General features: G+C 49.8%; 1 protein-coding gene across 1 annotated transcript in view; it reads right to left on the reverse strand.

Annotated features, from left to right (window-relative positions):
- The window catches only part of rpap1 (RNA polymerase II associated protein 1), a 198,829-nt gene that overhangs the window by 139,013 nt on the left and 43,872 nt on the right, over positions 1-15,944 (reverse strand). The window contains 4 exon segments of the mRNA XM_086003658.1: positions 8,872-9,036; positions 12,397-12,498; positions 14,613-14,711; positions 15,112-15,227. Coding sequence (XP_085859784.1) covers positions 8,872-9,036; positions 12,397-12,498; positions 14,613-14,711; positions 15,112-15,227 — 482 coding nt within the window.

The raw sequence follows: 15,944 nt of genomic DNA on the forward strand, positions 1-15,944 counted from the left end.
ATCAGTAATACACAGCTTAAAAATAAGAGGCTGGATAGTCAGTTGCCAACTCTGGCTGGACATATTCCTGGAGGTTTCATCACATGACGTCCTCCCTCCAACCGTCACGCCCCCAGACCCCTGCCATTGGTCGACACGTCCATCCTTGCACCTCCCCGCCTTCCAACACCAATTGAAAAGCGAATAGACTCTTCATTACCTTTTTTCCCTCCCATGTCCAACATTTTTACAACTAGCAAACAAGAGTGTTAAATGAACTTTTTTTTTTTTTTTTATAAACGCCCCTCTGATTTTTCTCCTGGGTTTGCTCGCAGCAATGTCCCGGGGAGATTAGTTTTAATTCGCTGGAGACTCCAGGACAATCCTACTTGACAGTCGTCGAGCAGTGCGGAATAAGCTCAGGTAACGGCGGTCAGCAATGGATTCAGAGCCCCTCTCCAGACAGCTGCTTTGTGCTGGTGGACAGGGAACCCCAGACAAGTGCAGGCCCACACATCACAGCCAACAGTGGCTGCTATTCTGCGAGCCAGGAGTTGTGAGATGTGATAGAGAGATACAGCTAACCTTCAAAAGAAAAGCGCATCAATTGCGCAGTGAGAGTGGCACGGATTGATAAGAAGGGAGGGTGGTGCAGCAAGGCAACACATCTGATGCGAGGATGAGATTTTTAAGTGTGGGCAGGAGGGGGGCTGCTGAGGCTCTTTTCAGAATTTTATGATTTTTCACTTTGGAATCAGTCGCCGCAATGCTCAAACAGCGAAGCAATCTGCAGCAATCAGCGACTCACGGCGAGGGCGGAAAATGGAAAGCAGAAATAGAACTAACATGCGTCAGTACAGAGAAGGTGGGAGAAGGCAGCACTCAGAGTTCAGAGGAATAGCCTCAGCTTACCTCCCCCTTGCCCAAGCCACACACACTGAGGCGATAGCCCCACAGTTATTGCACCTGCAGGAGCAATATAGTGGCCACGGGACTAAGGAATGATGTCTCTGATTATGGAACTAATATCTGAGGGGTCAGTGACCAGAGGACTAATATCTGAGGGGTCAGTGACCAGGGGACTAATATCTGAGGGGTCAGTGACTGTGGGACGAATATCTGAGGGGTCAGTGACTAGGGGACTAATATCTGAGGGTCAGTGACCAGGGGACTAATATCTGAGGAGTCAGTGACTGTGGGACTAATATCTGAGGGTCAGTGACCAGGGGACTAATATCTGAGGGGTCAGTGACTGTGGGACTAATATCTGAGGGTCAGTGACCAGGGGACTAATATCTGAGGGGTCAGTGACCAGGGGACTAATATCTGAGGGTCAGTGACTAGGGGACTAATATCTGAGGGTCAGTGACCAGGGGACTAATATCTGAGGGGTCAGTGACTGTGGGACGAATATCTGAGGGGTCAGTGACTGTGGGACTAATATCTGAGGGTCAGTGACCAGGGGACTAATATCTGAAGGGACAGTGACTGTGGGGCTTATATCTGAGGGGTCAGTGACCAGGGGACTAATATCTGAGGGGTCAGTGACCAGGGGACTAATATCCGAGGGGTCAGTGACCAGGGGACTAATATCCGAGGGGTCAGTGACTGTGGGGCTTATATCTGAGGGGTCAGTGACCAGGGGACTAATATCCGAGGGGTCAGTGACCAGGGGACTAATATCCGAGGGGTCAGTGACCAGGGGACTAATATCTGAGGGTCAGTGACCAGGGGACTAATATCCGAGGGGTCAGTGACTGTGGGACTAATATTTGCGGGGTCAGTGATTGTGGCACTAATATCTGAGGGGTCAGTGACCAGGGGACTAATATCTGAGGGGTCTGTGACCAGGGGACTAATATCTGAGGGGTCTGTGACCAGGGGACTAATATCCGAGGGGTCAGTGACCAGGGAACTAATATCTGAGGGGTCAGTGACCAGGGGACTAATATCTGAGGGGTCTGTGACCAGGGGACTAATATCTGAGGGGTCAGTGACCAGGGGACTAATATCCAAGGGGTCAGTGACCAGGGGACTAATATCTGAGGGGTCAGTGACCAGGGAACTAATATCTGAGGGGTCAGTGACCAGGGGACTAATATCTGAGGGGTCTGTGACCAGGGGACTAATATCTGAGGGGTCAGTGACCAGGGGACTAATATCCAAGGGGTCAGTGACCAGGGGACTAATATCTGAGGGGTCAGTGACCAGGGGACTAATATCTGAGGGGTCAGTGACCAGGGGACTAATATCCAAGGGGTCAGTGACTGTGGGACTAATATCTGAGGGGTCAGTGACCAGGGGACTAATATCTGAGGGGTCTGTGACTGTGGGACTAATATCTGAGGGGTCAGTGACCAGGGGACTAATATCTGAGGGGTCTGTGACCAGGGGACTAATATCTGAGGGGTCAGTGACCAGGGGACTAATATCCAAGGGGTCAGTGACTGTGACACTAATATCTGAGGGGTCAGTGACTGTGACACTAATATCTGAGGGTCAGTGACCAGGGGACTAATATCTGAGGGGTCAGTGACTGTGGGACTAATATCTGAGGGTCAGTGACTGTGGGACTAATATCCGAGGGTCAGTGACCAGGGGACTAATATCTGAGGGGTCAGTGACCAGGGGACTAATATCTATGGGGTCAGTGACCAGGGCACTAATATCTGAGGGTCAGTGACTGTGGGACTAATATTGGAGGGGTCAGTGATTGTGGGACTAATATCTGAGGGGTCAGTGACTGTGGGACTATTATCTGAGGGGTCAGTGACCAGGGAACTATCATCTGAGGGGTCAGTGACCAGGGGACTATTATCTGAGGGGTCAGTGACTGTGGGACTATTATCTGAAGGGTCAGTGACCAGGGGACTAATATCTGAAGGGTCAGTGACCAGGGGACTAATATCCGAGGGGTCAGTGACTGTGGGACTAATATCTGAGGGGTCAGCGACCAGGGAGCTAATACCCGAGGGTCAGTGACCAGGGGACTAATATCTGAGGGGTCAGCGACCAGGGAGCTAATACCTGAGGGTCAGTGACCAAGGGACTAATATCTGAGGGTCAGTGACCAGGGGACTATTATGAGGGGTGAGTGACCAGGGGACTAATATCTGAGGGGTCAGTGACTGTACGACTAATATCTGAGGGTCAGTGACTGTGGGACTATTATCTGAGGGGTGAGTGACCAGGGGACTAATATCTGAGGGGTCAGTGACTGTGGGACTAATATCTGAGGGGTCAGTGACCAAGGGACTAATATCCGAGGGGTCAGTGACTGTGGGACTAATATCCGAGGGATCGGTGACCAAGGGACTAACATCTGAGGGTCAGTGACTGTGGGACTAATATCCGAGGGGTCAGTGACCACGGGACTAATATCTGAGGGGTCAGTGACTGTGGGACTAATATCTGAGGGTGTCAGTGACCAGGGGACTAATATCTGAGGGTGTCAGTGACCAGGGGACTAATATCTGAAGGGTCAGTGACCAGGGGACTAATATCTGAGGGGTCAGTGACCAGGGGACTAATATCTGAGGGGTCAGTGACCAGCGGACTAATATCTGAGGGGTCACTGACTGTGGGACCAATATCCGAGGGGTCAGTGACTGTGGGACTAATATCTGAGGGGTCAGTGACCAGGGGACTAATATCTGAGGGGTCAGTGACCAGGGGACTAATATCGGAGGGGTCAGTGACTGTGGGACTTTTATCTGAGGGTCAGTGACTGTGGGACTAATATCCAAGGGGTCAGTGACCAGGGGACTAATATCTGAGGGTCAGTGACTGTGGGAATAATATCTGAGGGTCACTGACTGTGGGACTAATATCCGAGGGGTCAGTGACCAGGGGACTAATATCGGAGGGGTCAGTGACTGTGGGACTAATATCTGAGGGGTCAGTGACCAGGGGACTAATATCCGAGGGGTCGGTGACCAGGGGACTATTATCTGAGGGGTCAGTGACCAGGGGACTAATATCTGAGGGGTCAGCGACCAGGGAACTAATACCTGAGGGTCAGTGAGCAGGGGACTAATATCTGAGGGGTCAGTGGCCAGGCGACTAATATCTGAGGGTCAGTGACCAGGGGACTAATATCTGAGGGGTCAGTGACCAGGGGACTAATATCTGAGGGGTCTGTGACTGTGGGACTAATATCTGAAGGGTCAGTGACCAGGGGACTAATATCTGAGGGTCAGTGACCAGGGGACTAATATCCAAGGGGTCAGTGACCAGGGGACTAATATCTGAGGGTCAGTGACCAGGGGACTAATATCTATGGGGTCAGTGACCAGGGGACTAATATCTGAGGGTCAGTGACCAGGGGACTAATATCTATGGGGTCAGTTACTGTGGGACGAATAGCTGAGGGGTCAGTGACCAGGGGACTAATATCTGAGGGGTCAGTGACCTGGGGACTAATATCTGAGGGGTCAGTGACCAGGGGACTAATATCTGAGGGTCAGTGACCTGGGGACTAATATCTGAGGGTCAGTGACCAGGTGACTAATATCCGAGGGGTCAGTGACTGTGGGACTAATATCTGACGGGTCAGTGACCAGGGGACTATTATCTGAGGGGTCAGTGACCAGCGGACTAATATCTGAGGGGTCAGTGACTGTGGGACTAATATCTGAGGGGTCAGTGACCAGGGGACTAATATCTGAGGGGTCAGTGACCAGGGGACTAATATCTGAGGGGTCAGTGACCAGGGGACTAATATCTGAGGGGTCAGTGACTGTGGGACTAATATGTGAGGGTCAGTGACCAGGGGACTAATATCTGAGGGGTCAGTGACCAGGGGACTAATATCTGAGGGGTCAGTGACTGTGGGACTAATATCTGAGGGGTCAGTGACTGTGGGACTAATATCTGAGGGGTCAGTGACCAGGGGACTAATATCTGAGGGGTCAGTGACTGTGGGACTAATATCTGAGGGGTCAGTGACCAGGGGACTAATATCTGAGGGGTCAGTGACTGTGGGACTAATAGCCGAGGGGTCAGTGACCAGGGGACTATTATGTGAGGGGTCAGTGACTGTGGGACTTATATCTGAGGGGTCAGTGATCAGGGGACTAATATCTGAGTGGTCAGTGACCAGGCGACTAATATCTATGGGGTCAGTGACCAGGGGACTAATATCTGAGGGGTCAGTGACTGTGGGACTAATAACTGAGGGGTCAGTGACTGTGACACTAAAATGTGAGGGTCCAGTGGTCAGGTTACTAATATCTGAGGGGTCAGTGACCAGGGGACTAATATCTGAGGGGTTCAGTGACCAACGGACTAATATCCGAGGGGTCAGTGACTGTGGGACTAATATCTGAGGGGTCAGTGACCAGGGGACTAATATCTGAGGGTCAGTGACCAGGGGACTAATATCCGAGGGTCAGTGACTGTGGGACTAATATCTGAGGGGTCAGTGACCAGGGGACTAATATCCGAGGGTCAGTGACTGTGGGACTAATATCTGAGGGGTCAGTGACTGTGGGACTAATATCTGAGGAGTCAGTGACCAGGGGACTATTGTCTGAGGGGTCAGTGACCAGGGGACTAATATCTGAGGGTCAGTGACCAGGGGACTAATATCTGAGGGTCAGTGACCAGGGGACTAATATCTGAGGGGTCAGTGACCAGGGGACTAATATCTGAGGGGTCAGTGACCAGGGGACTAATATCTGAGGGGTTCAGTGACCAGGGGACCAATATCTGAGGGTCAGTGACCAGGGGACTAATATCTGAGGGGTTAGTGACCAGGGGACTAATATCTGAGGGTCAGTGACCAGGGGACTAATATCTGAGGGTTCAGTGACCAGGGGACTAATATCTGAGGGGTTAGTGACCAGGGGACTAATATCTGAGGGGTCAGTGACCAGGGGACTAATATCTGAGGGGTTAGTGACCAGGGGACTAATATCTGAGGGGTCAGTGACCAGGGGACTAATATCTGAGGGTTCAGTGACCAGGGGACTAATATCTGAGGGGTTAGTGACCAGGGGACTAATATCTGAGGGTCAGTGACCAGGGGACTAATATCTGAGGGGTTAGTGACCAGGGGACTAATATCTGAGGGTCAGTGACCAGGGGACTAATATCTGAGGGGTCAATGACCAGGGGACTAATATCTGAGGGGTGAGTGACCAGGGGACTAATATCTGAGGGGTCAGTGACCAGCGGACTAATATCTGAGGGGTCAGTGACCAGGGGACTAATATCTGAGGGGTCAGTGACCAGGGGACTAATATCCGAAGGGTCAGTGACTGTGGGACTATTATCTGAGGGGTGAGTGACCAGGGGACTAATATCTGAGGGGTCAGTGACTGTGGGACTAATATCTGAGGGGCCAGTGACTGTGGGACTAATATCCGAGGGGTCAGTGACTGTGGGACTAATATCTGAGGGGTCAGTGACTGTGGGACTAATATCTGAGGGGTCAGTGACCAGGGGACTAATATCTATGGGGTCAGTGACCAGGGGACTAATATCTGAAGGGTCAGTGACTGTGGCACTAATATCTGAGGGGTCAGTGGCCAGGGGACTAATATCTGAGGGGTCAGTGACCAGGGGACTAATATCTGAGGGTCAGTGACTGTGGGACTAATATCTGAGGAGTCAGTGACCAGGGGACTAATATCCAAGGGGTCAGTGACCAGGGGACTATTATCTGAGGGGTCAGTGACCAGCGGACTAATATCTGAGGGGGTCAGTGACCAGGGGACTAATATCTGAGGGGGTCAGTGACTGTGGGACTAATATCTGAGGGGTCAGTGACCAGGGGACTATTATCTGAGGGGTCAGTGACCAGGGGACTAATATCTGAGGGGTCAGTGACCAGGGGACTAATATCTGAGGGGTCCGTGACCAGGGGACTAATATCTGAAGGGTCAGTGACCAGGGGACTAATATCTGTGGGGTCAGTGACCAGGGGACTAATATCTGAGGGGTCAGTGACTGTGGGACTAATATCTGAGGGGTCAGTGACCAGGGGACTAATATCTATGGGGTCAGTTACTGTGGGACTAATAGCTGAGGGGTCAGTGACCAGGGGACTAATATCTGAACGGCCAGTGACCAGGGGACTAATATCTGAGGGGGTCAGTGACCAGTGGACTAATATCTGAGGGGTCAGTAACCAGGGGACTAATATCTGAGGGTCAGTGACCAGGGGACGAATATCTGAGGGTCAGTGACTGCGGGACTAATATCTGAGGGTCAGTGACTGTGGGACTAATATCTGAGGGGTCAGTGACCAGGGGACTAATATCTGAGGGTCAGTGACCTGGGGACTAATATCTGAGGGGTCAGTGACCAGGGGACTAATATTGAAGGTCAGTGACCAAGGGACTAATATCTGAGGGGTCAGTAACCAGAGGACTAATATCTGAGGGTCAGTGACTGTGGGACTAATATCTGAGGGGTCAGTGACTGTGGGACTAATATCTGAGGGGTCAGTGACCAGGGGACTAATATCTGAGGGGTCAGTGACCAGGGGACTAATATCTGAGGGGTCAGTGACTGTGGGACTAATATCTGAGGGGTCAGTGACCAGGGGACTAATATCTGAGGGGTCAGTGACCAGGGGACTAATATCTGAGGGGTCAGTGACCAGGGGACTAATATCTGAGGGGTCAGTGACTGTGGGACTAATATCTGAGGGGTCAGTGACCAGGGGACTAATATCTGAGGGGTCAGTGACCAGGGGACTAATATCTGAGGGGTCAGTGACCAGGGGACTAATATCTGAGGGGTCACTGACTGTGGGACTAATATCTGAGGGGTCAGTGACTGTGGGACTAATATCTGAGGGGTCAGTGACCAGGGGACTAATATCTGAGGGTCAGTGACCAGGGGACTAATATCTGAGGGGTCAGTGACTGTGGGACTAATATCTGAGGGGTCAGTGACTGTGGGACTAATATCTGAGGGGTCAGTGACCAGGGGACTAATATCTGAGGGGTCAGTGACTGTGGGACTAATATCTGAGGGGTCAGTGACTGTGGGACTAATATCTGAGGGGTCAGTGACCAGGGGACTAATATCTGAGGGGTCAGTGACTGTGGGACTAATATCTGAGGGGTCAGTGACCAGGGGACTAATATCTGAGGGGTCAGTGACTGTGGGACTAATATCTGAGGGGTCAGTGACCTGGGGACTAATATCTGAGGGGTCAGTGACTGTGGGACTAATATCTGAGGGGTCAGTGACTGTGGGACTAATATCTGAGGGTCAGTGACCAGGGGGCTAATATCTGAGGGGTCAGTGACTGTGGGACTAATATCTGAGGGGTCAGTGACTGTGGGACTAATATCTGAGGGGTCAGTGACCAGGGGACTAATATCTGAGGGGTCAGTGACTGTGGGACTAATATCTGAGGGGTCCGTGACCAGGGGACGTACATCTGAGGGGTCAGTGTCTATGGGACAATATCTGAGGGGTCAGTGACTGTGGGACAAATATCTGTGGGGTCAGTTACTGTGGGACAAATATCCGAGGGGTCAGTGACTGTGGGACTAATATCTGAAGGGGTCAGTGACTAGGTGACTAATATCTGAGGGTCAGTGACTGTGGAACTAATATTTGAATTGAGTCAGTGATCATGGGGCTGATTTGCAATGTGTTAACAAGTAGAGGTGTATGACTAAGGGGGGTGAGGCCTCAATACAACAGATTCGAGGCAGGCCAGAGGCCAGGAGCCTTCTCTAATGGCACAGGTCACCTATGGCAGCGGCAGACTGGGTTTGATCTCTATCCCAGTACCCTTCACTCAGCCGTATTCCTACTGACCGGGTTGAACCTCCACCAGTTATGGCCGTAAAAACACATCCCGGGGTTGAAGTGCACAGGAAGCAGTTCTCAAACACCAGACACATTTGGAAGGGTCAGGTGACTTACCTCATCAGAGGGAGAGACTAAGAGCGCCTTCAGGGCCTGGACACAGGCAGCGATCACATTCTCGGCACTGTCATCCAATGAGAACCGCAGGAGGAACAGGAAGCCTGCATCCAGCAGCATTCGCAAGATGCTGTGCTTGAGCGAGGAGAAGTCACCAGATTTAGCCTGGCAAAGAACAGCAGGACAACGGACTCAACATGATTGCACTACACATCCCACAGCCAGAAAGAGACGCTCATATCGTTTCCTGGAATCAAATTCACCAAACTCAATAGACCGCCAATGAGGCACCCCTTAGAGTTCCTTTGTCCACTCCTCTCCACCGGGAACACTGGCCGTGGTATAGTCCCCATGGTACCTTGCCCATGTGACCATTCTTCCTGTGTGAACATTCTTCCTGTGTGAACTTTGGCAGTACATATCAGTGCGCTGTTTGATAATGAGACACTGAGCTGAGCCAGATCCTGTCCCTGCCTGAAGTCTGCACACCGGCACTCCCCAAACGTTGCTGCTTGTGGGATCTTGCCATGTCCAAATTGACTGCTATGCTGCTCACATAACAACAGTGACTGCACCTTAAAGTCTGTCTTTGTTTTATCACACCCACTGAATCATCTCCCCAATTCAGGTGACATCTCCCATCCAAATAGAGAGAGTGTGCAAGAGAGAAACCACAAGAGAGCGAGCAAGCGAGTGAGAGCGACATAGACAGTAAGAGAGAGCATGCGAGAGAGGGAGGAACGAGCAAGAGACAGAAAGAAAGCACAGGAACAAAAGGGAGATGGTGTGTGAGAGAGGGAGGAAAGAGCAAGAGATGGCAAGCAAAAGAGTGAGAGAGAGAAGAGAACGAGATAGCGCACGTGAAAGCAAAAGACAGTGAGTGAGAAAGTGAGTGCGAGTGAAAAGTGAGAGCGCAAGAGAGAAGAGGGAATGGATGCTCAGCCCCAGAGTGAAGAGGGAGAGGAGTGAATCAGCAAGTGGGCTGTGGAGCAAAGGCCGACACATCAGGAGGTAAGAAGGGAGAAAGAGCAGCGAAGGTACATGGAGCCCTAAACCGAGTGAGCAGCCCGCCCATTAACCCAGGGGACACGCAGTGTTGTGTGACAGAGAGGAATTGAAATTCTGCTGCTCTAAACTCCTCTATTTTGGTAAATGCTTAAAATCACAAAAAACATCCGTTTACCTTAATACATTCGATCAAATTAAGTGCCTGGCTTGAAATCTTATTGGCAAGCTGCACTGTAACCATGGCAACAATTACATTTTCTATGAATCTCATTAAAATAACAAGTGGAATACCCAAATAACGGAGTTAGACGCCCTTCACAGCTTGTCATCTGTCAACCCTCAGTTAGTGTGAATTCTGTTCAGCTGCTGCCCCACCCGTTCCCCTTGCCAAACCTCCCCCCCCCACCACTGCTGCCCCTGTCCTAGCCCTAAACCCATGTCTTCCACTAGTTTCTCTCCTATCATCCCTCCTGCCCTCTCTGAGCTCATCTAGTCCGCCTCCTGCTCCTTTGATACCACTATACTACTGACCACCCAACTTCCCTTCCTGGCCCCCATGCTAGCTGACATGGTGAATGGTTCCCTCTCCTCAGAAACTGTCCCCCTCTCCCTTACAAATCTGCCATCACCCCTGTTAAGTCCGTGAATGATTGAGACACGGACTAGCAGGAGAGAAAACAAACAGATCTTTACTGGTGGAAGTCAATAACGAAACTAAACAACAGAGGCTCTCTAGCGCCTTTTATACAGGGGTGGTCACTGCCGGTACTGCAGTCTGAGACCAGTTATTCTCTTAAAGGTACATGCACAACAACCCCCACTCCTCAAAAAAACCACTCTCAGACCGCCTGTTCTGCCAAACTCCCTTTCCTCTCCAAATTCCTTGAATATATCGCCACTCCCCAAACCCATCTTTCCCACAATTACGTGATTGAATCTCGCCAGTCAGGTTTCCGCCCTGCCACAGCACCGAGACAACCCTATCCAAAGTCACAAATAACATCCTCTGTGACGGTGACCGTGGTGCATTATCCTTCCTCGACCTGTCTGCAGAGTTTATCACGGTCGACCACACCATCCTCCTCCAATGCCTTTCCTCCGTTGTCCAGCTGAGTGGGATTGCCCTCCTTTGGTTCCACTCTTACCTCTCCGAGTGTAACCAGAGAATCTCCAGCAATGGCGTCTCTTCCCGCCCCTGCACCATTACCTCTGGAGTCCCCGAAGCATCTGCCTTTAGGCCCACCTCTTCATCTATAGGTGGCCTCCTTGGCAACATCGACAGACATGAAGTCAGCTTTCACACATATGTTAATGATACCCGACTCTACCTTTCCCCATCAGCCTTGACCCCTCTACTGCCTCCGTGCTGTCGGACTGCTAGTCCAATACCCAGTCATCGATGAGCCTTAATTTGCTTCAGTTAAACATTGGGAAGACTGAAGCCACCATCTTCGGTCCCCACGACAAACTCCGTCCCTTCGTCACCGATTCCATCCCCCCTCCCTGGTCTCTCTGAGGCTGAACCAAACCGTTAACCTTGGCATACAGCTCAATCCTAAGCTGAGCTTCTGACCCCATATCCTCTCCATGACAAAGATCGCCTACCTTCATCTGACTCAGCTAATCTGCCACTGAAACCCTCACCCATGCGTTTTGTCATCTCTAGACTTGACTATTCCAAGGCTATGCTTGCTGGCCAGCCTCCATAAACTTCACATCATCCAAAATCCTGCCTGTATCCTAACCCGCACCAAGTCCCACTTACCCTGTACTCACTGACCTACATTGGCACCCAGGCCCCCAACAACTCCAATTTAAAATTCTTCTCCTTCATGTTCAAATCCCTCCATGACCTCGCACTTCTCTTTATCTGTAACCTCCTCCCGCCCTACAACCCTCCCACAACTCTCCATTCCTCTGACTCTGGCCTTTTGTGCAGCCCCCAGTCCCTTCACCCCACCATTGTTGGCCATGCCTTCAGCCGTCTCGTCTCTGGGCTCTGGAATTCCCTCACTAAACCCCACTGCCTTTCCACCTCCCTCTCCTCTTTTAAGACCCTCCCTAAAACCCATGTCTACGACAAAGCTTTTAGTCACCCCTCCCAATATCTCCGTCTTTGTCCATTTTTGGCTGGTTATGCATCTGAAGCATCTTGGCCTACGACATTAAAGGCACTATATAAATGGGTACTAGATGAGTACAAAAATTCTGATGCCACCTATGCTCAAACAACCCACAAACACTCCTTGTCTGTCCCTCCATATGAAGACTGGTGACTTGCTGTGTGGTCGCACAACATATACAAATATGGATATGAGTGCTGTATGACCCTATAGGTACACTTATTTACCTAGATATGTACAACACATGTAAATGTGAGTGTGGTGTCACTTACCCAGACATGTACAATCTAGGAGAACGCTGCGGGGCCTGTACATACCCTCACTTAGTTACACATGTTTACTTCCGATAACAAACCTCTTTGCAATACGTAATTTTGAATTGTGCCAAGCCCACCTTTTGAACGATGCGTGCCAGCGTCTGAAGTGCCAGGGTTCGCTGCTGAATTATTTGACTGCGAGATAAATGGAAGAGCTCTTGCAGTGAATACCCGGCTTGCTGAAAGAGAAAAACAAATAGTTAGAGATGATTAAAGCAAACAACAGTTAAGAAAGATTGGGCAGTCTGCCAGCTTCTCACAAACGTCGGCTCAGCCCCTGAAATGACAAAAAACGAACGAACGAAAGAACCAACTTGCATTTATATAGCGCCTTTCATGACCTCAGGACATTTTAAAGCACTTTACAGCCAATGAAGTACTTTTGAAGTGCAGTCACTGCTGTAATGTAGGACACACGGCAGTCAATTTATGCACAACGAGGTCCCACAAACAGCAATGAGATAGTGACCAGATAATCTGTTTCAGTGAAGTTGGTTCAGGAATAAATATTGGCCAGCACACCGGGGAGAAATCCCTTACTCTTCCAAATAGTGCCATGGGATCTTTTATGTCCTGGACCGAGACAGGGCCTCATCTGAAAGACGGTACCTCCGACAGTGCAGCACTCCCTCAGTACTGCACTGGAGTGTCAGCCTGGATTCTGCGCTCAAGTCTCTGGAGTGGGACTTGAACCCATGACCTTCTGGCTCAGAGCCACGGCTGACACCCCTCCCAGAGCCACAGAGAATCTGCACTGCAAAAGGCTCTCCTGGGCCGTGCCACTGTTTGCCCACACCACCAGTACCAACTCGTAATTAACCCTTTGTTGGGGCAAATGAACAAATAATGAATGAGGTGTGGATTTATTGCCATTTTTCACCCAGCAGACTCTTCCGACCACTGACAAAGAATAGAGATAAAATCCACCCCAATGCAGAGACCTGTGAGTCTATGATGGATCCTTAATTGAATTATTTCCTGCTGGTCACTGTGCACACAAGGTTAAAATTGGTTACTGCTAGCTACTCCTGCAAGCTGCAGGGAATATACAATACATTTTTATGAAGATATTAATATCCATGGTTCAATTGCTGCCACTCTACTTGGATGGGGACCCACCTAACTGATCAGCCAAAATGTTTAGCATAGATCAACAAATCGAACCATTCCATTCAATTTAAACAGCCTACGTAGTTTGACTACCTGTGAATGGTTGCCCGGTAATAAGAGACACAACTACCAAGCCTTTGCCCTACAATTCTTCATGACATCTCTGCAGCTACTTACTAAATCACACCCTCTCCATCACCTTTGATGCCCTCGCCCCACTAAAACCATTACACTCTCTCACCCTGGTCATTCCCCTGGTATACCCCTCATCTCCGCTCCCTTAAGTCCAAGGGACACAGACATGAACGTCTTTGGCAGACAACTGATCTAATCATCCATCACCAGATTTGGCTAGATCATATAAAGCACTACCGGGTCCTGCTTTCCATTACTAAAACTGCCCATTATTCTAAGATCATCCAGGACAGCAAGAACAACACCAGGCTTCTCCTCACCACTAACCGTTTTCTCAAACCACCCTCTCCTGCCTCCTCCTCCCTCACCTCCAACAATAAACGTGAGAAACTCATGGAGTTCTTTGTTAACAAGATTGACAACATCCGTTCAACTGCGTCTGCTTTCAATTTCCTCCCTTCCCCTAGCTCATTGGACCTTACTTCCTCTCCGATTTCCCCCGGCCCTAACCCTAAATCTGCTATTTCTCTAATTTCTCTCCTGTCTCCCCTCTTGCTTGTTCAAAACTCACCTTGTCAATGAGACTGACCTCCTGCTCTCCTGATCCTATTCTTATTAAATTGCTGACCACCCAATTTTCCTTCCTGGCTCCCATGTTAGTGGATATTGTTAACGGTTCTCTCTCCTCCGGTACTGTTCCCCTTTCCTTCAAATCTGCTGTCATCACCCCTCTCCTCAAAAAAACAAACCTTGACCCCTCCATTCTTGCAAACTCAAGCCTAGTCTATGCAACCTGTCCTCATAATTTAATCCTTTCAGCCCCGGTATTATTCTGGTGAATCTACGCTGCACCCACTCCAAGGCCAATATATCCTTCCTGAGGTGCGGTCCCCAGAACTGAACACAGTACTCCAGATGGGGTCTAACCAGAACTCTGTGCAGTTGTAACGTAACTTCCACCCATTTGTATTCCAGGCTTCACTTTAACAAATGTGGAACGACAGCTCAAAAGCATTTCAGTGTAATAGGAAATAATATAATGCCTAACCTCTGGTTGCTCTCCATGATGGTGCAATCCCAGGTGAGTTGGAACATCGACACCTGGAGGTATTAAGTCGCCATGGAAACTGAACCTTGCTTGCATCTCCTGAATGCGAAAAAGAGAGGCATTAAATAACAGTGGTATATTCACACTTCCGAGGAAGGGGGAGGGGACACGTTTCTGTTCGCCGTGCAGGATAGATTTCTGTATATTCGCGCTTGGTGGGTTTACTGGCTTGAGTTTGATAATGGAAAATTTGATTGTATGTAAATGAGTGTAAAACTACATCAGCGTTTCAAGCTTTACTCAACCTCAAAGTGCTCCCCGACAAGCCCACTCAGTCTCACAGCTTCTAACTTCTTTGTGGGTCGCAAAGTCCCAGTCTCTCATTGCTCCATGACAGCCACTCAGTTCCACAGGCTCTCTGCTCTGTGAGAGGACTGCTCAGTCTCTGACCGAGGGAGGGAATAGTTATACAGAAAGTAGCCACGTTGCCACCGCTCACCTTGTTGGTTTTCCGTCGCCTGGGTTTGGGCAGATCTTTCATCCACTCCAACTTCTCGTACTCTGGCACATCCATGTGAACCCACCCTTTCTCAGGCTTCAGTGGAATATCAGCCTCTGTAAAGATGCAGCAATATTGTAATGAGAGTTTCTCTACAATCTCATCGCCCAGCATACATGTGCACACCCGCTCCACTCTGCCTTGCACACACTCAGCTCACCACTATTGCACAATGGTGCCACTCCCCTCCGTGCCTGCTGATGTGCATGCACTCCCTGCATCTGTGGTTTCTCTGGCATAGGCATAAATCTGGGTTCATCATTACAAGCACAGAGCTTGAGCCTATCAGCCCACACACTTACAATGCAAATACTTGGTGGTACAGTAGGTCAGACCTTTGAACTGAAACCCAACCCAGACTCATCAGGTAAATGCCTCCTACTTCTGGTGGTTTAGGACTCTTATGTTAAATGCTTTTTTGCAATCCAATCCCAATCCTGCTCCTGGTCATCACCAGCCAACATAACTGACCACAATCCAACAATGATTGAGAACCCAACTGCAACAGTCACTGGGTGGCTGCTGTTGGCAATGGCAAATATTGATACAAAGAAACAAAAAGGAAGAATTCATATAGTGCCTTGCCTGGCCTCAGGACGTCCAAAAGTGCTTTACAGCCAATGAAGTAGACAGAGAGGAGAAAAAAAAGGTGCACAGAGGACTGGGAGAGACGAGTAGCACTAGAGTAAAGAATAGTTCAGAAATAGGAGGGATCAGACTGGAGGCAGTCTAACATGGGTTTGGAGTGCATGTGCGTAAATGCACGTAGCATG

Source organism: Somniosus microcephalus, chromosome 12, assembly GCF_052327205.1.
Source record: "Somniosus microcephalus isolate GS21.2 chromosome 12, FLI_Smic_1.0, whole genome shotgun sequence".
Taxonomy (NCBI): domain Eukaryota; kingdom Metazoa; phylum Chordata; class Chondrichthyes; order Squaliformes; family Somniosidae; genus Somniosus; species Somniosus microcephalus.